Source organism: Myotis daubentonii, chromosome 11 (genome assembly GCF_963259705.1).
Source record: "Myotis daubentonii chromosome 11, mMyoDau2.1, whole genome shotgun sequence".
Classification (NCBI taxonomy): domain Eukaryota; kingdom Metazoa; phylum Chordata; class Mammalia; order Chiroptera; family Vespertilionidae; genus Myotis; species Myotis daubentonii.
This window is the reverse complement of record NC_081850.1, coordinates 54385667-54407215: the sequence shown is the minus strand read 5'-3', so window position 1 is coordinate 54407215 and position 21549 is coordinate 54385667. Positions and strand designations below refer to the sequence as shown.

The following is a 21549-nucleotide window of genomic DNA, read 5'->3' as shown; positions in this document are numbered from 1 at the left end:
GGTTTTGGGTTCCATTTGAGTTAGGGCACATACCTGGGTTGCAGGTTTGATCCCTGGTGGGGGCGTGAAGGAGAGGCAACTGATGGATGTTTCTCTTTTCTCTCTCTCTCTCTCTCTCTCTCTCTCTCTCTCTCTCTCTCTCTCAACCATATCCTCAGGTGAGGCTGAAAAAAGAGAAAAAAAAAGATGGGAAAATAAAGTGTGCCCCAGAGAAAGTAGCATCAAGGATTTAACTGCAATTACCGATTTTCCCAAGCATGTAGAAATGTGCACATGATATGTGTATATTTGTAGGAAAACAGTCTAGGGAGAAATACACACTGAAAGGTTAACATCCTTTTATCAGGTATTACCTATTTTGTGCCAGACCCCTGTTACAAATAATGAGAACTACCTGACAGACAGCCTAGCAAGGGAGGCCAATGGGTATAAGCCAAATACGTTTTAGTTTCTTTTTATTCTTCTCTGTGTTTTGCACAGTGTGGACATCTTCTCCAGCAACAACCAAAAAGGTTTTATTTTGGAAAAGGAAAATATTTTCACTTCTGAGGGTAAAGTCAGTAAGAAGGGCCAGCTCCCGAAGCCCCGAAGCCCAGTTCCCATTGTTCTCACGGAACCTTTGTGCAAGCGTCTAGTATCCCACCGAGCGACCCGAGACACCGGAAGTAGAGGTTCTGAGACCGACTCAAGCCGAGGGCTCCTACCGACCGGCGACCCGCGGGCCGACTGCGGGCACCCGCCTGCCACATAGACCACGCTTCATCGACTTAGGCTCCGGTCCGACCGCTACTGCCGAAAACGGAAAGCCTTGGGCGGGCTGCTGATTGGACGCCGTGCCGGAAGTGGGAACCGGAAACGGTGTTCGGTGCCGCCCGGGATGGCTCAAGCGGCGGCGGCCGCAGCCGAGTCCCTCGCGGGTGGCAGGGCGCGGGCGGCGCGCGCTGTGCTGGGTCAGGTGGTGCTGCCGGGTGAGGAGCTGCGGCTGCCCGAGCAGGAGGATGCCGAAGGCCTGGGAGGTGCAGGGGAGCGACCGCTGCGCCTAAATGCCGGCGTGCGCTCCCGGGTGCGCGTCGTGTGCGGCCCCGGCTTGCGGCGTTGTGGCGACCGCCTGCTGGTCACTAAGTGCGGCCGCCTCCGGCACAAGGAGCCCGGCGGCGGCGGCGGCGGCGGCGTTTACTGGGTGGACTCGCAGCAGAAACGGGTGAGTTGGGACCCCGGAGGGGTGGTACGGCCGTGAGGGGTAGCCCGGCTCTGGGAAGACTTCTTGGAAGAGGCAGGGAGGGGCCCCGAGCAGAGGCCTCTGTTAAGCTAGCCCAGAGCCCCGATGTCTGCGCCCACGTCGTCTGCTTTAGAGGGATTGTGACACTGGGACGTGGCCCGAGAAGGACGGCCAGGAGAGAAAGGGGGGTGGAGATCCTGGCCTGTAAGGGACGGGGACTGTGAGACATGGTATTGTCTTCACAATCCCGAAGGCCAGGGAAAACCAGGCTTATCGTCAGGGGCCCCAAAGGGCAGAAGCCGGCTCTGAGTGGATGTCACAGGGAGTTAAATTTCTCTTAGAATAGGAAGACCTTTTCATAGAGGGAACATTGTCGAACATTGTTCCCTGATACAGAAGAGGTACGGGCTACCAGCTCAAATGAACAGACTGTTAGAAGCTGTAAACCTGAGAGTTATAGGATGTGGTTGTTTTCCTTCTACTGAAGGTGGTGTACGACGGTTTATTGTGAGATGTGTATTAATTTGTAAATTAGATTTCAAAATATTTCCTGAATATCTCCAATGACAAACTTTAGTAACCGGTAGGACTGGCTGAAGATATCTTCCAAGATACTTGGAAAGTGATGGTCATTTATGGTTTTTCTCTCACTCTGATTTCTTTTGTATTGTAGTATGTCCCAGTGAAAGGAGACCATGTGATTGGCATAGTGACGGCTAAATCTGGAGATATATTTAAAGTCGATGTTGGAGGGAGCGAGCCAGCGTCTTTGTCTTACTTGGCATTTGAAGGTGCAACTAAAAGAAACAGACCAAATGTGCAGGTAATGAGAGGAAACTTTGGTTTCAAAAAAGGAAAAACATCCAAATATTCTGAAGGCTTCCTGAATGTCTCCAAAGTCTGACTATTTTCCCAGTTTTATAGGGCGACCTCCCAGCATCTGTGTGATCACTCTAGGCTACAAGGGTTCCTTATGTTGCTTCAGCTCTGGGACTGGAGTCACGTACATTTTGCTATATTAGGGGTTGTTTAATCTCTATTGAATTGAAAGGTTCTATCTGTTCTATTGATATCTGTTTTGTCCACATCCACTGGACAAGGGAAAGAGGAATACCTGGTAAGTGGTGCAAATTGCCATACCAGTCATCTCTCTTTCCTGATTGTCCGTCCGGGAACTGTCATCTCACAACTTCAGTCACATCACTGTTTTCCAGCAATCCCTTTTGGTTGTTTCCTCATTTTCTACTTGGGCTTTTCAGGTAGCAACACTCTTCCTGTCCACCCAAGCCAGAAATTTGGTGCTTTTTTTGCCCCTTATCACTCACCTTTCAGGTGTCTTTTGTTGCTTAATCTTACTAATCTATTTGACTCTATCTTTAAGTCCACCCTGCATCTCCATTTTTCAAGTTCAGGCCCTAGATACCCTTGACTGGAGTTGGCCGATTTAACATCCCTGCCTGTACACTTTAACCCCTCAATCCAGGCTTTTGAGAGCCTACAGCCTCTCACACTCCACTTTCTTCAAAGCATACAGGTTTCCTTGGCATTATACTCCAAAAGTCTTCCCTTTTCCCTAATTATATCTCTACACAGCTGTGCTTGAACCAGACTGAACTATTTAACAGCACGACTGAACTCACAGTGCCCTGCCCTGTTGTTGCTCATGCTGGTTCTCTGTCTGGATTGCTGTATCCCCTTTTCAGCCTGTGGAACACATACTCATATTGTAAGACTCGGGCCAAATACCACCACCTCTATAAAACCATTCCTGACTTGCAATCACTTTTTCTTAGCGCTGCTCTGGCACTTAACTAGGTTTGGCTTTGAATGAAGTTTATTGTTTATATGTACATCCCCATGCCCTCAAGACCAGATGCTTATGAAAGAAAGGCAGAGAATGTTTGTTTCTAGTTCCTATAGTCATCAACTTAACAGGTAAACAAGTTCACTCTCAATGTCTTTAGTTTCATCATTTTGAAGTTCATCTCTTGTGAAGTTTTTAAATCTTGCATGGAGAAGTGTCAATGAATTGCCATTGTTCCATTTTGCATGCCAGGAGTTTCTTCTATCCATCTATCTTCTGTAATTCCCTAGAGCAGAGCTACCTAATAGCACTTTCTGTGATGATGCTAATGCTTTACTTCCACAATGATTAGTATGGTAGCCCCTAGCCACATATGCCTGTTAAACACTTGAAATATGGCTAATGCAACTAAGGAACTGAATTTTAAGTATTTAATTTTAATTAATTCAAAAGTGAGTTAAAATTACTATTTGTGGGTAGATGGCTACCACATTGGACAGTGTAGCTCTAGAGGGTATTTATATTTTGGCTTTGTGATGGCTCCCAGTCTAGGGATTTCCTGGTGGGTTAAGGGGGAGGGTACATGTGTCAATGCTGCCTTTAAGACCCAACTCCAAAGTGACTGCGAATCTTGGCATGTAGTCAGTTCCTTAGCTACAGAACTGTAGGTAGTTGGCCTTGCTGTTATGGGAAATAACGACTATAAAATGGTTACTGTTTTTAAATTATCATTGTAGGTTGGAGATCTCATTTATGGACAATTTGTGGTTGCTAATAAAGATATGGAACCAGAGATGGTTTGTATTGACAGCTGTGGACGAGCCAACGGAATGGGTGTGATTGGACAGGATGGTCTACTTTTTAAAGTGACTTTGGGCTTAATTAGAAAGTAAGTCCTAATGCTTTCTAGTTTCCTGGTCTTTTATAATTACACCTTCTTGGAAAGCCAACTATCTTTGGGATTTGGATTCTTTGTAACAACATCTGAATTTCCTCAGAATTAAAAAATCATTATCCATTTAAGTATACTTGTAAACTCAAGCATTTAGTCCCATCCTCTCTTAATGCAAATACATTGTATTCAGATGTACTTGGTGGTCTAGTTTCTGTGTTGAAATGGAGTCTGGGCTTCCTCCTGGTTTACTATTTCTTATAGCTGATTTACTCAGCCCAAATGTAAAAACTGGCCTTTCCGCCCTGGCCAGGTGGCTCAGTTGGTGAGGCGTCATCCCCTACACCAAAAGGTTGTGGATCTGATTCCTGGTCAAGACACATACCTAGGTTATAGGTTTCATTCCCATCGGGGTGCTTAAGGGAGGCAACTGTTTGATGTTTCTCACATCAGTGTTTCTCTCTCTCCCTTTCTAAAAATCAATAAAAACATATCCTTGGCTTTGGGTTTTTAAAAATTAAACACATAAAAACTGGCCTTTCCCCCCTATGTCACTTTAATACAGATGTAATTTGTACAAAATCACCAAATTTCTCTAGTAATGGGAGCAGTGCAGGTAGGCTGATGGGATCCTTGAGCTTATGCAGACATTCACAGAAGACTTCTGCTGTCTGTCCTGATAGATTTAATAGTTCCCAGCCCCGGCAGTTCAGTTGGTTGGAGCATCATCCCGTACAGCAAAAGGTGGCTGGTTCAATCCCTGATCAGGGTACACACTCAGATTGCGGGTTCAATCCCCACTCAGGATGCTTCTCTCACATTGATGTTTCTCTCCCTAAGAATCAATTTTAAAAAAAGTTCCCAGAGGCAGATTCTGTTAGGTGTTTACACCTTTACCTACCCAAAGCTGTGCCCCGTTAAAGGGTTTTATGTACTTGTAGATCCCGAAGTTCAGAGCTCTCTTGCATGACTCTGCTACTTATTCTGCAGGTTTGGAGAATTAGTTCAGGTTGTTAGAGAAGCATGTTACTAATCAAGCAGCACCCTTGTGGTTTGAAAGAGCTAACACTTCTTTCCAAGTAGTGAATTTAATACCAGGGATTAACTTACATGGTCAGGAAAGTAAGTTTAAGGTGTTCTTTCAGCACTGTAGATAATTTTTAAAAGCTATGGTCTTAAAGCCTAGAATTAAGGTGCTCTGACAGTGTAGGGGAAGAACTTTATATGTTTAAGGTAAAGTTGATGATACAGGAAGTTTGATTTCTTTGTTGAGACTAGCGGCACTAGCCCACCTGTGACCTGATATACTGATCAGTGTAAATCTTCTTAGAACCACTGTCTTAGAAGAAAAGGGGCAGTAAATGCTGTCATGTGCCTTTAATTATTTGAATGATGTTAGTGGGGCTTTAACTATGGACAACTGCCTAGAAAAGGAGTCCTAAAGGAAAGTTAGATCACACTCTACCACTTCATTAAAATTTCATTTTCTTTCCTTTTCCTCACCAGGCTGCTAGCTCCAGACTGTGAAATCCTACAGGAAGTGGGAAAACTCTACCCACTGGAAATAGTGTTTGGAATGAATGGAAGAATATGGGTGAAGGCAAAAACCATTCAGCAGACCTTAATTTTGGCAAACATTTTAGAAGCTTGTGAACATATGACAGCAGATCAAAGAAAACAAATCTTCTCCAGGTTGGCAGAAAGTTGATCTATGTGGATTCTTTTTATAGTTGATCCAAGAGACTGGATTCCCTGGGGAAAAATTTTTCAGGTGGACCTCTCCCCATTAATCTTCAGAAGATAAGATATTGTCTTATATGAGTCTTAAAATATTTTTATAAACAAGTCACTGGTTGCCATTCATGTTCTTGTGGGTGAAAAAAATCATAAAATAGTACTATTTTTTTCTTTTATAAAAAAGTTTACTAAAAGTTAGTATTATGATTTACTTGGTGTTAATTTCCTTAGTTTTGCTGGAAGTAACCATTGAAATAACACTTATTTTCTGATAATAGTAAAACATGTTCATCAAAGAAAATGTAGAATACATAAAAAGTATGAAGCAGCAAACAAAAATCACTTGTAATCCTATTATGTAGTGGTGAGTATGTAACAGCTAACAATTACCATATATTTACAAATCAAGTATTGTTCCAAGTGTTTTGTTTGGATTGACTCATTTATTCTTAGTAACTGCAAAACACAACTCCCTAGTGCAAGAAACTGAGGCTTAACTTGGCCAACATTCTCAACCACTACATGTGAATATGTTTTTCAAAATGGATTTATAGAATTATATTTTATATACTAGTCTGTAATATACTTTGTCCACTTCAAACATTTAAATATATTTCTTTCATGATTACTATTAAAAATTCCATAGTTGTATAATGCTTCATTTTTGTGTTACAGGATATTTTGGAAATGTCCAGCTTCTTATTTTGTTATAAAAAACACTATGATGAGGATCTCTGAATATAAGTTCATCCAAGTCTTATTTTGCCAAGGGTCATTTCCTAGAAGCCAAACAAAAAACTACCTACCTAGGTTTTGAAGAAATTCTAGATGTTTGTGATAGAGTTGAGGAAATTCTATGTTATTTGGAATTTTAAGCAAAGCCTTTTGAGGCCAAAATGAAGCCTGGCAGCTGATCCAGGTCAATGGTTCTTGGGTTAGAGACCTCCCTGAGAATATGGTAAGAGTTACAGACCTCTGAGGCCTATTCATAGAGGTCCTCCCTTTTGGATGCATAGCTTATAGAACTATGTTGATAAAGACCAAGTAACATTATGTACAGTGGGGCCTTGACTTACGAGTGTCCCGACTAACGAGTTTTTTGAGATACCAGCTGTGTCTCTGCCAATTTTTTGCATTGAGTTGATAGAGTAATTTGAGTTAACGAGCTCGGTCTCGGAACCTCGGAACGAATTAAACTCGTAAGTCAAGGCCCCACTGTATTCCTAAAGATGTTCCTAAAGACTAGGCTGCTCTTAAGTAATCAAGTTCATAGTTCCTGGGGGATTAAATTGTGAAAGGAAGGAGATAGAACCCAGAGGTAACCTTTTGGTTCTTTTGAAATAGAGGTTACATTTTTTTCAATTTGCTAGCAGTTTAGAAATAAGTTGACCGACATAAACTGGCCATAGTAACTGAAGCAACTGTATCTAAGTAGGACATGAGAAAAGGGATCACTGAGATTTGCATCATAAGAGGCTCTCTGACATGCTTGTGTGAGATGCAATGTGTTTTCTTTTTTTAAAAATATATTTTATTGATTTTTTACAGAGAGGAAAGGAGAGGGATAGAGAGTTAGAAACATTGATGAGAGAGAAACATTGATCAGCTGCCTCCTGCACACCCCCTACTGGGGATGTGCCCACAACCAAGGTACATGCCCTTAACCAGAATTGAACCTGGGACCCTTCAGTCCACAGGCCGACGCTCTATCCACTGAGCCAAACCGGTTAGGGCTATTTTCAAGTTAGACTTACCAGTACTATGTTTTTGCTTTTCAATTTGAACTGATAATTCAGATGTATGTGCAAAATCTAGTTTGTACAAGGCTCAGAAGGATACAAAAATACTCCCACGAGTTGTCCCGTAGGAAGGCTACAGTTAGGAAGAGAGAAGCCTTCCACACCCATACTCAGCACAGGGAAGACAAGGTAGGAGCCACAGGTGGGAAAATTGCTATGGGGGCTTAAGGAGGGCTAGGTTAGGACAGGCTGATCCTGAAAAGCACATGTACAGCACATTACTGAGTTAGAGGAAATCAGCATGATCAGAGCAGGTTGGACAAAGTCATAGAACTTTATGATGCCACTTTAGTGAAAATTAAATTCTTGATATCACAATATTTCATTATTTAAGCTACTTCTAAAGAGTAGATTTTTCACAAGTAGATGTAGAAAAATAAATTAACACACCCAAAGCCATGTAGTTTAAGGGCTAATTCCTTGTTATGTAAACTTTTTACTTAGTCAAGATAAACAGGGCACTTCCTGTGAGCTAGGCACTATAGGAGATACAAAAGAGCATAAAATGTGGTCCCTGTTATTAATAACATCCTAATGAAGATCCGAGATGTCAAGTAAAGGCAAGTATGTGCCATCACCACTTTGCTCTCCTCTTTGGTCAAGGCCCCTCCAGCAACTTCACCTCCTGCAGGTGCACTCTTAGGATGTCCATCATTCCACTGAGTTCTGAAGAACATAGCCTTTTCTGGAAGAAACTCCTTTCTTCAATGCTTCAGGCCAGTTTTGAGTCTCAAAGTAAGTGGACAGGATATCAAATACTGTTAGAAGGGTAAATAGAAAACAGTGACCACATACTGGAAAAAAAGAACTAGTAAATGACTAACGAAAAGGGTGTTCTTGAATATTCAACAAACCTACTCTGTACCACACCTGGTATTAGATCCTGGGGAGACAGAGGCACAGCTACAGGCCCTGCTTGCCCACAAGCACTGCCTACACTGAGAGATGTAAGCGTATAAATGGACAATGCTGCAACAGAGAGGAACACAATACAAAGGAAGGGTTGGTTCCGATGTGGCCTGGGACAGGGAGAGGAGCAGCCAAAATGCCTGTGAACTGAATCCTGAATTCACTGTCAATGATGGGTTAAAGGCAGGGCGTTCTAGGTCAAGGCAACAATTTCAACTGTATTTAACATAGATCGGAATTAGGAAGAAAATGAAAAATAGCTTTGAGAAGCCAGAATACATGTCACAAAGTGCATGCAATAAAGTACAAGTACATCAGTCATGGGGGGAAGCTGCGTCAAGGCCATTCATACTTAGGCATGATGCAAAGAAGCACCAGAATTAATTAACACATTAAGCGTGGGCCGTGTGAGCTGTACCTTGATTGATGGCCAATATCTCTGAATGATAGTTTTTCTCATTCTGGCGTCTGACCATGTATTCCTGGATTGGCAAGCGGGCTGTCTTGACAGAGTGTTCTTGGGCCTTTTGAAATGTCACCTTCTGTAAATAACAGTTAAATATTTTTCTTTTAAAAATAATACATGAAAATATTTTCATGCATAGCAAATTATGAGAATCCCCATTTATCACTCTAATTTCATCTATAATTATAATTAATGATAAATGTATTAAAAAGAAGTAGCCTGTTATTAACCATGTCACCCCAATAAATTCAATTAAAAAAAGGAAAAAAGAAAAGTAACCTGCAGATAATTAAGAGTTCTGCAGATAGCCCTAGCTGGTTTGGTTCAGTGGATAGAGCGTTGGCCTGCGGACTGAAGGGTTCTAGATTCGATTCTGGCCACAACCTGGGTATATGCCCTGACCGGGAATCAAACCGGTGACCTCTTGGTTCCTAGGTCGATGCTCTGCCACTGAGCTACACCCGGCTCAGCTATTAATGTCCCTTTAAAAATGTCCCTACCCTAGCCGGTTTGACTCAGTGGATAGAACATTGGCCTGCGAATTGAAGGGTCCCTGGTTTGATTCTGGTCAAGGGTACATGCCCAGATTGCGGGCTTGATCCCCAGTGTGGGGCGTGCAGGAGGCAGCCAATCAATGATTCTCTCTCATCACTGATGTTTCTATCTCTCCCTCCCTCTCCCTACCTCTCTGAAATAAAAGTACGTTTTAAAAAACAAAAAGGTGTATATAAAAAAATGTCCCTGAACCATGAACTGAAGTTTATATTTGCTACCTTATAAGAAGCTGGAAAGGTATCTTTTTGCAAATTCCAGGGTTCAAGGGAAAGATTTAGATTACTGGGATAATTAACATACTCAAGTCTGGAAGGGACCTCAAGAGTTAACTATTCCCCTCCAACCGCATTGACTGGTTGCCACTTGCACATGCCCCAACCGGACCAGGACCAGAGATCAAGCCTGCAACCAAGGTATGTGCCTTTGACTGGAATCGAATCCATGACCCTTCAGTCTGCAAGCCAACCACTGAGCAAAATCAGCTAGGGCAAGAAATTCTTGCTATTGAGCCAGTTTTCTGTTGTTTTTTTCTGAGACTTCCACTCATTTGTCTAGTTCTACCCTCCCAGGGCCACAGCAAGCAAGTAAAATGGCCCTTCCACAAGACAGTCATTCAGATACTTCAAGTAGGATCATGCCACTATGAATCCTCTAGTCTCCAGACTCATAGTCTCAGTTCTGTCAACTTCCTTGACTATGACTTAGTTTTGAGTCCCTTCGTCATTCAGGTCAACCTCTCCTGAACTTGTTTTAGCTTATTAATGTCCTTTCATTGATGGTCCCATAATTGACTGGGCACCTAAGTATGGTCTAACTAACTGGACCAGCATGAAGCAGGCCTAGCACCTTCTTTGTTCTGATACCTGGACTACAACCCCTCTCAGACTCACTTGAGACACAGTTCCAATAGAGAACTTCCAAAAATGTTTTAAGTAATGTGATTCGGATGGAATAAGGGTACAGTTATTCAAAGGACTTCTTTGAAGGACAACACTCCTTGCATATATGAGCTATTGTCTTTTTTTTTTTTTTTTTTTGAAAGTCTATTCCTTTTTAACCACTTTGAACTGGAGTATAGAATTAAAAGTTAGTAGGAGACTTGGATGCTGCCCTGGAGGAGACTACTGTCTAGTGTTTGTTCTCTGAACATTTAAAGATAAAATGATTCCTCTTGAAGAGACATTTTTCTTAGCATTTTTCTAAGAAGCCAAATTCCAGCAACAACCAAAAAGTTCCATTCATCTGACAAATCTCTGTGCCACTTATTTTTCAGTTTAAATGTTGGTGGAGAAAGAAGGTAAGATGCTGTGTCAAAACTACATCTATAGCTCATACTCACTGATCCTTGGGCTTTGCTGCCTCCAAAAGGGGCTGTCACTCTGCTACGGGAGACAGCATTTAACTGTTGTCTTTTCATCTCCCTTAAACTAAAACAGCCCCCCCCACCACTCCAACTATTTTAGTTTTTACTATTACACTGGCTTTTTTGAAAGTCTGGCCCAGTTCTCTTGCATAATGTCTCACATTCTAGATGTGTTTCCTCACGATTAAATTAAATTTAAACATTTTCTAGTAGGAATACTTCTCAGGTGAGATTCCATCTTATCAGGAGGTACCTAATGTCACTATTGGTGATTCTAATTTTGATCACTTGGTTAAGATGGTGACCTCCATGTCATTTCATTGCAATGGTACATTGCAATTTGTGGGGTGATACTTTGAGACCATGTGAGTAGTCAGTTTCCCCCAACCTTTCGTTCAATCAATCCCTGAATCAAAGATTGCCCTAGCAGTGACAAAATACTGATTTCTGAATTCTAGGCATTTCTCATTCTTAGCTGGCATTCTTAAGAGTCCCCCTGCCATTTTTTTAGATTATCACTATGAAGTCAGAGAACAATGACTATTTTAGAATAAATGCAATTCAGTTAAATATCATCTTGTTAAATATGTGTGCATCTTATACATATATGAAATAATATATAAAATATGCTCATGTGAAAAACATATATATATGCAGATATCAAACAGATACTTGTGTGATCATAGACTATCAAGGGATACACAAGAAAACTGGTTTTCTCAAATGGGGACACTGGGGGACAAAGATTGGAGGGAGACTTATTCTCCTTTTTATACATTTTAACTATTACGTCATTATTATCTATGCAGTGCTAATTAGAAAAATAAACAAAATTATCAAAAAATATTTATATACTAGAAACACATTAAAAAACTCCAATTATGCCAATACAATTCCAATTCAACAAAAGAAATCTGGTCAAGTACTATCGAGATTGAGCTTATAAGACTTATGTCAGCAGGGAAGATGGGCTAAGGAGGAGCAAACTACTCTCTCACCAAGAACACACAGCTAGTAAGAATGCTGAGGCAATACTTCCTTGGTCAAGATCAGAGCTATTCTTACAGAAATGAAGAGAGGAGAGGAGAGGAGTTCCACAGTGGCTACTGATGTAATTACCAAACATTCCCAGCCTGGGTTCTGTCAGGAAAGCACGGCTTACATTGCTGAGGAGGAGAGAGTGAATTTCACACGAGGAAGGGCCAACTCAGGCAGAATAGGCTCCTCCTTCTTTTAAAAAAAACAATATTTTACTGGTTTTTTACAGAGAGGAAGGGAGAGAGATAGAGAGTTAGAAACATCGATGAGAGAGAAACATCGATCAGCTGCCTCCTGCACACCTCCTACTGGGGATGTGCCCACAACCCAGGTACATGCCCTTGACCAGAATGGAACCTGGGACCTTTCAGTCCACAGGCCGATGCTCTATCCACTGAGCCAAACCATTTAGGGCTCCTTCTTCTTATTCCCTTAGTGTTTCTAGGCCTTTTGGGTAAGATTATTACAGGGTAGGTGCCTCTACAAGTAAGGACCATTTTTCAGAATACAGTTTTTCAGCCAAAAAATGTACACTTACCTTCTGAATGCTTTCGTCCACAAGTCCACCAAGGATGTAAACTGTGTTTAGATCAACATCTTCAAGAGCTAGTGAAGAAATGAAGGCTAATGAGATCAAATCTTTATAATTTCTAAATCCAAAGAAAAGTAAAAGGAAAGAATGATAAAAGTAGGAATTTCATGAAATAGAAAACAAAGATAGATTTTCTAATCCTCTGAAAAAACAATTAAATAGATAAACCTTTGGCATATCTTACCAAGGTAAAAAGGTAGTAGACTCAAATCAACATTAGGATTTAGGAAGGAGACAAAATTAAAATTACAAAGGAATGTGAAATAGAGAATATGAAGATCAACTTAATATCAATAAACTTGAAAATTATGTGACATAGATGATTTTCTAAAATAGATGATATATATCTAATTGATCCAAAAGGGTCAATGGAGGGAGCTGACCAGGGAAACTAGCTCGATACAATGCTACATGATCTGTGCAGTCAAGAACTCACCATGTTCTGAGTCAGGAGTCAGGTACACAAGGGTTTCCAGGGGGAATACACTAAAGCAGTCTTCTTCTGTTATGTCTAGCTGAAAAATACGAATAATCCAATGTACTGTGAACTAGGTTAAGACATAGCCCACGGTGCAGCAAGGGGCTATATGTCTGACAACCTGTTCTTAGAAAGTGCTCAGCTGGGGAGGGGACGTAGAAAGGCACAGACATGCAACCCTATGAAATAAGGCAGAAAGTATATGGGGCCCTAACAGACATACAGGGAGCATACCTCAGGACTACGGATGAGGGAGGGACACCCCAGAGACAACCTTGTAGCGAAGGGAATGCTGGAACTGGGTTTCTGAAAAGAGGTGAGACTGACACAACAGGAAGAAGGACTCAAAGTGGAGGGAATCATACTAAGGAAGGCATGGACAAGGGATTACATGGCCCTGAGATTGGGTCTCTTTGGTTCACGTGCAGGAATCAACAAACATGCACAGCAGAAAGTAAGGCTGGAAACGGCTGCACTACGGGAGGGACTGTTAAGGCAGTAACAGCAACCATGACGGATTGTGCAGCACTGCATGGGGCACTCTTCACACTCATCGCCTCCATGGGCCTCCCTGGGAAAGGCCACACTGCCCAGTCTCAGCTACACAAGGGCGTGTTTAGTGGCATTTCTTAGGGACTGATCTGGATTCCTGCCTGTATGTTAATCACTACACGTATGAGATCCCATTGAAAGTTGAAAAGCAACTTGGTATTCCCTAAAACTCATCTTAAATCCATATTACTTCCATAAGGATTCTTTCTCTTCCTCCAAAACTGTTTCCTAATTCTGCATCGCCGAGAACAAGAAAGGACTCATGGCATTTCCCCAAAACATCCCTGGAGTACACAGTCTACATACATTATATAGGACACAAAATACAGTCCTATATACTTTTTGCCAACATGGTGGAATGAAGAAAAAATTTAAATATAAGAACTGATAAGTGGTTCTTAAATTAAAAAAAAAAATTTAGACTGTAATAATGAAAACACAATTTCTCAAAATATGAAAAAGTAAAAAAATTACCCCACAACCTATTTATAGATGACAATTCAAATAATATGCAAAATGAGGCTTACCAGGTAACTAGAAAAGCCATCATTCATCCTCAAACACTCTTCATACAGGGGACTGTCTGTTGTGAATCCAGTGAGGCAGATCCAAAATGGCCTGTCCGCTTTCTTATTCGAACCATACAACCTTCGGATCTGTCCAGCCAGCCTGCTTAGTTCCTTCAAAGGAGTAAGAACAACTTAGGGTGGAAACATGCCCTCTTCTAAATTCATTGTCAATAAATGGTTACTCAGTAAGTTCACTGAGTGCTACTCTGGAAAATCTCATGAACTAGAATGACCCCCTTCACTCCAGAAGTGAGTACATGCATGTGTGAGTACACATTACGCCCCTGGCATCACCTTATAGATGACAACTGAGGTAATGAAACAGTGAGTTAATGGGAAAACTGAGACCGTCCCCTCCTTCAGGACCTGTCGTTACATATCTAATATGATATATGAAATTGTTCTTTTAGCTTTTATCTAAAATCTTACCATGTGATGATTATTATTTATTAAAGAGAGGTTAGATTACTATGCAGGCATTTTTATACTCCATCAAACAAACTTGGCACCTTCTCCCTTACTCTAGGAGATGTAAAGGATTGGGAGTTTTAACTTTCCATCCTAATTCAGAAGACCTCACAATCTGGCCTGCTTTTGTTCATAGAGGAGAAAAGGCTGTGAGTTTGATTTAATCTGGTATTTCAATAGAAACAGTAGAAAATCCTTGGTTGACCTTTTCAGAGGGCTGTAGTTAGAGATTCCTACAAATCTTCAATTTTCCTAATTTCTTGGAAAAACAGGCAAACCCTAGCATATCTCTACTAATATGCTAACTACAGAGCCTGCCTCCACAGTGCCTGGCTGTTCATTCGGTTCCCATGTGGCCCTGCATGGCATGCAATGCCATCCCCCCCCAAGGCTGAGTATATCTATATATATAAAAGCCTAAGCGACTGGAACAACCGAAATGACTGGAATGACTGGTTGTTACGATGTGCACTGACCACCAGGGGGAAGACGCTCAACGCAGGAGCTGCTCCCCGGTGGTCAGTGCATTCCCACAGCCAATCTCCCCCTGCTGGCCAACCTCCCACTGGTGGTGGCGGCAGACATGGCCCCTTTCACAGGAGGGCCTTGGGGCTGGTTTCATCCCTCCCTTCCCTCAATTGGCCTGCCACCCACCCACCGTGGTGGCAGCACAGCAAGTGAGGGAAGGAGGGGGGAGAGGTGTGAACCTCAGTGGCGGGGCGCCAATGGGGGCGTTGGTGTCCGTTCCTTCTGCACCTAGCCCGTCACTTCTTCTCTCGACCCCGCTGGAGCCTTTGGGCCCCAATTGGCCTGGCTCCGATCGGCCCTGATCGCCAGCCAGGCCTAGGGACCCCACCCGTGCGGGAATTTCGTGCACTGGGCCTCTAGTGTGACTAATAAACTGCGCTTCATCTTATCTGTTCAGTGTTGAGTGCCATGTGGTCAGCCAGCCCCAGAACCTGTAGGGTGAGTGGGAGATCACTAAAACACATACATTGCAGGAAGACATGCTACCAGGTTATCTCCACACAACACAGAACCAGGCAAATATCCCTCTCCCCAGCGGAAGGCCAAAGATTTCGTCTCTGGAGAACTGAAACTGAAAGGCTGTAACTGGACTGGGGACACTATGAGCACAGAGGCAAAGGGTTGATCAGGAATTTGGAAACTAGTGGATGTTCTACCTTCTTAGACATGTTGTGGGTCATACTTAAATCGATACAGAGTCTTGGTCCTGAGTGTTTGGCTTCCAAAAGTTTCTCCTTGGTTAAGGATCTCAGAAAACGTTTGCTGTGCTGGGGGTAGATGCCTAGAGTGGAAATATCAGAAAAAATATATAAGTGGGAAAACAGAGGAATAATATTCAGTAAGAAACAAATCTCCCCAGCCAGGTGGTACTATTTGCATAGGGAGAGAAACTAGAAACTTGAAGTTTGTGCCAGGTATTCATTCATCAGGCAGTTCAGGTATAGCAGAGGGGTGATGACTGTGGGCTCTGGAGCACTCTGCTGGGTCTAAATCTAAGTTCAGTTTGTTCATTTATTACTCGTATCAGCTTAAGCATGTTATTTAATTTCTCTGAGCCTCAGTATTTTCACCTACAAAATGGGGATAATAAAAGACCTACCCTTGAGGGTAGTCAAGGTAAAATTCTTAGCACTGAACCTAGCACATAGCTGTTGGTACCATCCCTTCTACTTCTGAGCTTATAAACACATATGTACGCTATATACTTTACATCTGAAAGGCAGACTTCAATTTTGTTTTCTTTGAAACTTTGATTCCCAACAAAATGGGACTATAGGTCGCACCTCCCAGATGTTTGTTTTTACTTAAAAACAGTATTACTATTCTTCTAGGAACATACAGATACCAGTTTGCTAACAAATAAATATAATTATACCAACAACCTGATTAATTGTTACCTGAATTTTCTGTACGATTGGCTTTTCTCCTTTCTTTTTCTTGCTTTCTTTTGCTCTTCTTTGCCGCAACTATCTTTTCCCAGTGTCTCTGTTTTCTTTGGACATTTTTCTTAGGTTATCCAGAAAACAAAATTGTTTGAAAACTTCATAAGCACCAAAAAGGAAAATGAATATTAGAAACAGTTACTTACTTTTTTAAATTTTAGATATAAAGTTAGGAGAGAAAAAGGATGGTAGATTTAACACAACAGAGATGGACTAGATTGTGTTTAGAGAAACCAGAGCCCCAGAAAGACATGTGACCTGTCAGGCCAAAGGGGAGTTTGGATTTTCTGACGCTTCTGAGGTGTATCAAACAGACGTCTTGATCTGAAGCCTTAGACTGGTTAGCAGGGAATTCAACCCTTGGGACACACCAAACTCACTCCCAGTCTTCTTACCAGTGTCTACCCATAGAACAGGGGTCTCTGGGACATTCCATCATCTCACAGCCATGGCCACCCACTGCACTCACCGAGCACCAGGTGGCGCTGTCCGCGGGCAGGGTCTCCCTCTCCCGAGGCTCACACTCCACATCCATCTGTAGAAGCTGGAAGCTTTCAGAGACGCCATCTTCGCCTGTGTCCTCTGGGATCACTTCCTGCTCCTGCAGCACCTGTGACTCTGCTTTCTGAGCACTCCCTTCCGATTTCCAGTCCATGTGCTTGGCCCTCTGTCCTTCCACCCAGGTTGGAAAAGGCACAATTATGTGAGACATTACATTACATTATTGCACTTACAGAGCTATTCCCCTACATCCAAGTGGCAGACAGCGTTCTTGTGTTACTGAAGGAGAAGTGCGTAAAATACTAACATGGGTTTATTGAAAAGTATGTGTGTTTTCCAGAGAAATGAGCCAGCACCGAAACGCTTCAGTAGTAAGGGAGCCAAATCCACTTCTCAGAACACAAGCACAATCCTGACACCTCCCAGCAATCGGTGACTCACTGCTGCGGTGACAGAGAAAACCAAGTCATTTATCATGTTCTTTGAAATCCACTCATGAGTTGAGGGTGGGACAGAGATGGCAAAAGTCACCTCCCCTCTGTTTCAGTTTGTTTTCAAAACCATTCCTTTATGATGGAAAGCAAGTATTTATTGAGTACCTACTATATGCAAAGTCCTGGACATCCTTGGAGGATGAAGAGTGAGCCAAAAAATATGGCAAAGAGTGGCCCCAAACCAACCAAGGATCCATCTAGGTTGCTGCTGGTGATCTATCAAAATTTGTTTTTCCAAATTACATATTCATTCCCTCATCTCAGTTCAGTATCATTGCAGCAGAAAGCCACAGTCACCAGTGAGAATGTTTAACATATAGAGAACCACTCTAATAGCACTCCTAATGAATGTCAGTTTCAAAGTGGTATTCGATATCCCTAAGATGAGTATAAATGTTCTCTAGTCTACAGGTGTCACAAAGAATGGTATGACCCTTGCTCGTGGCGGCTCCTGAGTCCATGTGCTACCACCAACTTAGAAAAAGTGTTACCTTTGAACAAGTAAATCTATGTAATATGATCCACATGGTAAAAAGATTTTTATGATAAAAGTCATGATCCTCATTCTGACCCTTTCCACCTCTAGAGGCAACTCTTGTTAACCAGGCATTTTTAGTTCTGGTGATTAGCCCCTTAACCTGAAATCACATGCTTACACCATTACTTCTTGATTCATCAACTCTGAATTTTATCAATTCCCTATGAAACACTAGAATTCAAATATTGAAATTAACTCCTTTTGCCCTGGCCAGTGTGGCTGTTTGTTGGAGCACTGTCCTTTGCACCGAGGGGTTTGGGTTCAATTCCTGGTCAGGGCACATACCCAGGTTGCGAGTTTGATCCCCAGTTGGGGCACGTACGGGAGGCAACAGATAGCTGTGTTTCTGTCTGTCTCTCTCTCTCTCCCTTCCTCTCTCTCTGAAGTCAATAGAAACATATCCTTGGGTGAGGATTTAAAAACAAAATTAACCCCATTTTATTTTTTGTTTCTGTTAGTTATCTTAACCTTTAAATTTTTTGAGCCATAATTTATTTACAGTAGAGAGATTTTTTTAAGATTTGAAACTTATGTTCATTTTCCTGCCTAGGCTAGAGTTTACTTTTGCTTAAAACTCTGTTCTTTAATAGTCAGTACACAGTTTAGTATATGTATATATACCATTAACTGTGTCACTATGAGTTTATGGCATACAAAAAATGTAATAGTGTACATAATAATCTAGAGAAATTAGGAAAATACCAAGTTATTCTTAAACATTTCAGAAGCACTGCACTGTTCACATAGGAATAGTGATGTTAGTTATAAATATCTTTTTTAACAAAAGATATCCAGCCCTAGCTGGTTTGGCTCAGTGGAGAGCATTGGCCTGCAGACTGAAGGGTCCCGGGTTCGATTCTGGTCAAGGGCACATGCTAGGGTTGTGGACTAGATCCCCAGTAGGGGGTGTGCAGGAGGCAGCCAATCAATGATTCTCTCTCATCATTGATGTTTCTATCTCTCCCTCTCACTTCCTCTCTGAAATCAATAAAAAAAAAAATTTTTTTTTAAAAGATACCTCGCTCCCTCCAGATGACTGAACACACTTTGTATGCCAACCATCAGTGTCATCTGCATTTTTCTGCACTTAGGCATTCAAAAAAGAACAAACGAAAACTTTAAAATAAACTGGTCCAACACCTAACAACCTGAAAACAAATGTTAAATGAATGCTAGTTTGTTAACAGCCACGTGATCTCTTCCTCCTTTGAACTCCACAGTATTTTGCATTCTTATCTGTGTTTGTCCATTCATTGAGTCAGTAAATATTCATTGGCCCCAGCTGGTTTGGCTCAGTAGATAGAGCGTCAGCCTGCGGACTAAAGGATCCCGGGTTCGATTCTGGTCAAGAGCACATACCAAGCTTGCGGGCTCAATCTTCCTCCTCCTTCCTCTCCTAAATCAACAAAAATATATTTAAAAGAGACCCACCTCAGAACAAAAGACTCACACAGGATGAGAGTAAAGGGAGGGTAAAAATTTAAAATAAATAAATAATATTCATTGAGCTCCTCCTCTGTGTCAGGACCTTTTGGGGAACGACTGGGAGGCAATGAATGTCCTCACTGGAGAAGTCTGTCTGAGGAGAAAAGAGAGACAGGGGTGAGGTAGCGGGAGGGGGTGCAGTTTTCCGTTGCTGTTTTAAAAATTGGAAGGTTAATGCTCATCTTTTTTCTCCTACCAAACTGAATTCTTTTTCAGAAGGAATATGTAACTGCATCTACCTAAACACTGAACAGAACAAAAAATCTTTGAACAGCAGTGTTTAAATAAATACTTGCTGAATAAACAGAGTTTTACTACCCCTGCCTCCATTTCCTTCTTTCCTATCCCCACTCTTTGTATCTCTGACCTCTCTGAATTCCTATAGTCCCTGGGAATGCTTTTCAGACCAGAACGTGGGAGACAGTGATCTTGAAAATCAAATGGAGGCAACTCCAACTGCTACCAGACGAGTCTGTAACACAGCAGGTTGGGCATTCCTGAGGACAGGGACCACATCTTGATCATCTTCGTATCTTCACTAGCTATCACAGGCTTGGCGCAGAACGGAAGCTCAGTGCATAGTGAGTCGAAGCTTATCACCTAGTGATCCTTAGGGCATCACAGAAGCACAGATCTATCAATTCATGTGAGACATTATGCCCACATTTAGCATTTCATTTCTTCATTAAAAAAAAAAATGTATTCTGAGCCTCATTACAGGTCCAGTGCTGGGTACTGAGGTTACTCAGTTAGTTACTCATTTAACTAATAGTTAAGCACTTGACTTCATAGCACTTGCTAAGGATTCGGGGTTGATACTTACTCTGCCTTCGTGGGGCTGCAATGACCTGACTCAGCCTTGTATGACAGCTGGTCTGCCTGTTTCCCCACCAGATTACAAACACTTGCAGAGAAGAGAGGATGAAGAATTCACGGGCACACCCCCAGCACTTAATACGGAGCCTTGCAAAGTAAAAGCATCCTATGGGATTGATAATCATCACTCTTCTGCTCAGCACCACTCTGGATCTCCATTTCACTTACGGTAAACAGCCAAAATCTTTACAATGGCCTGTACTGATCATCCAGGTCTACCTCCCCCGCCTACTGTCCCCTGCCACCTGATCTACTTTCGGATCCTCAAACATACCACGGATACTCTCACCCCAGGGCCTTTGCCCTTGCTGTTCTCTCTACCTCCAATATTCTTCCTCTAGTCGAGGTAATTATGTAACTACATTTCTCACTTCATTCAGATTGTCACTATCCAACGTGGCATATATTTTACTTAGTTTTTGTGGGAGCGTCCCCATTCTTACAACGTGACCAAGCGTTCTGTTTGCTTTGTTCGCTATTGTATCCTTATGCCTAGAAAGGGGCTTGGTACATAGTAGATGCTCAATGAATACTCGCTAGCTGAATTAATGCATCCACTTTCTCCATTGCCAGCTTCCCCGTGCGAAGCATTCTCAGTCCTGGCCTGTACTCCCCGCGCCCCCCCGCCCTCCCCCCCATCTCCGAGTTTTCTAACTCAAGTCCCACCTGATGAGCATATCCCTGGGCACTTAGTGAAGGGCCAGCCTCTGCTGGCATGCTCCTCTCATTTTCTCAATCTAAATTTTAGTCCACGGAAGCTGCTCCCCGCCTCTGGCATCTTTAGACCCCAGGCCCAAAGGTACCCCGCCTGGCCCATAGGCTGCGAGTGCGAGGGGAGGCAGGAAGGGAAGGCACCAAGGTGCGGGACACCAGGCCACACAACTGTGAAACGCTGTTTCCCCGGCGTCTTCCCTGTCCGCAAACGCGGCAGCACTCAGGAGCCAGACCCCCAGACCCCCAGACCCCCAGGCCCTACCCGCCCCGCCACCAGCCCGGGCGTACCTGATCCCAGGACCTCACGCAGCGGCAGGGCACGTCAGGCCCCGCCTCCTGGCCCACTTCCGGTCCCTGCCCCTTTCCGAACGGCATTCTGGGAGTTGTAGTTTTCGGCCTGGCAGCTCGGTGTTCAGGGGCGTGAGCAGAGGTTTGGGCTTTCTAGCCTCACCCAGGCACTAGGGAGCGCGGTCGCGCCTCTCTGAGCCTGTTTCTCCGCCTGATACACGGGATTACAATCCCAGGTGCTT

General features: G+C 42.7%; 2 protein-coding genes across 13 annotated transcripts; one reads left to right on the top strand and one right to left on the bottom strand.

Annotated features, from left to right (window-relative positions):
- The first annotated feature begins 453 nt into the window (after window positions 1–453).
- Window positions 454–5850, top strand: EXOSC3 (exosome component 3). Of its 2 annotated transcripts, XM_059657394.1 has the most exons (4): window positions 473–1201; window positions 1893–2042; window positions 3761–3912; window positions 5422–5850. In XM_059657394.1, the coding sequence occupies exons 1-4, from the start codon at window positions 878–880 to the stop codon at window positions 5621–5623; spliced, it is 828 nt and encodes a 275-aa protein (XP_059513377.1). In that variant the 5' UTR covers window positions 473–877; the 3' UTR covers window positions 5624–5850. The 2 variants fall into 2 exon arrangements, with proteins under 2 accessions (XP_059513378.1, XP_059513377.1); XM_059657395.1 differs by lacking the exon at window positions 3761–3912 and having other exon boundaries at window positions 454–1201; window positions 5422–5584.
- Window positions 5851–7850: 2000 nt separating this feature from the next.
- On the bottom strand, window positions 7851–21357 carry TRMT10B (tRNA methyltransferase 10B). 11 transcript variants are annotated; one of them, XM_059657379.1, is made up of 12 exons: window positions 21308–21357; window positions 20253–20392; window positions 19376–19523; window positions 17220–17355; window positions 16881–17083; window positions 16367–16475; window positions 15626–15750; window positions 13932–14084; window positions 12811–12889; window positions 12321–12388; window positions 8779–8902; window positions 7851–8209 (listed from the first exon to the last, which is right to left on the bottom strand). In XM_059657379.1, the coding sequence occupies exons 5-12, from the start codon at window positions 17064–17066 to the stop codon at window positions 8103–8105; spliced, it is 951 nt and encodes a 316-aa protein (XP_059513362.1). In that variant the 5' UTR covers window positions 17067–17083; window positions 17220–17355; window positions 19376–19523; window positions 20253–20392; window positions 21308–21357; the 3' UTR covers window positions 7851–8102. The 11 variants fall into 11 exon arrangements, with proteins under 11 accessions (XP_059513362.1, XP_059513363.1, XP_059513361.1 ...); XM_059657380.1 differs by lacking the exon at window positions 21308–21357 and having other exon boundaries at window positions 16881–17078; window positions 20253–20409; XM_059657378.1 differs by lacking the exon at window positions 21308–21357 and having other exon boundaries at window positions 20253–20408.
- Between the last annotated feature and the right edge of the window lie 192 nt (window positions 21358–21549).

Excerpts from the sequence above, each read along its gene's own strand:
- EXOSC3 (XM_059657394.1), top strand. The coding sequence starts at position 878 with ATGGCTCAAGCGGCGGCGGCCGCAGCCGAGTCCCTCGCGGGTGGCAGG. Across the intron at positions 1,202-1,892 it reads TGGACTCGCAGCAGAAACGG|TATGTCCCAGTGAAAGGAGA; the intron begins GTGAGTTGGGAC and ends TTTGTATTGTAG. Across the intron at positions 3,913-5,421 it reads ACTTTGGGCTTAATTAGAAA|GCTGCTAGCTCCAGACTGTG; the intron begins GTAAGTCCTAAT and ends TTTCCTCACCAG.
- TRMT10B (XM_059657377.1), bottom strand. The coding sequence starts at position 20,430 with ATGATTATCAATCCCATAGGATGCTTTTACTTTGCAAGGCTCCGTATT. Across the intron at positions 16,476-16,880 it reads ACAGCGCCACCTGGTGCTCG|AAAAATGTCCAAAGAAAACA; the intron begins GTGAGTGCAGTG and ends GGATAACCTAAG. Across the intron at positions 12,389-12,810 it reads GACTCCTGACTCAGAACATG|CTCTTGAAGATGTTGATCTA; the intron begins GTGAGTTCTTGA and ends TTTCTTCACTAG.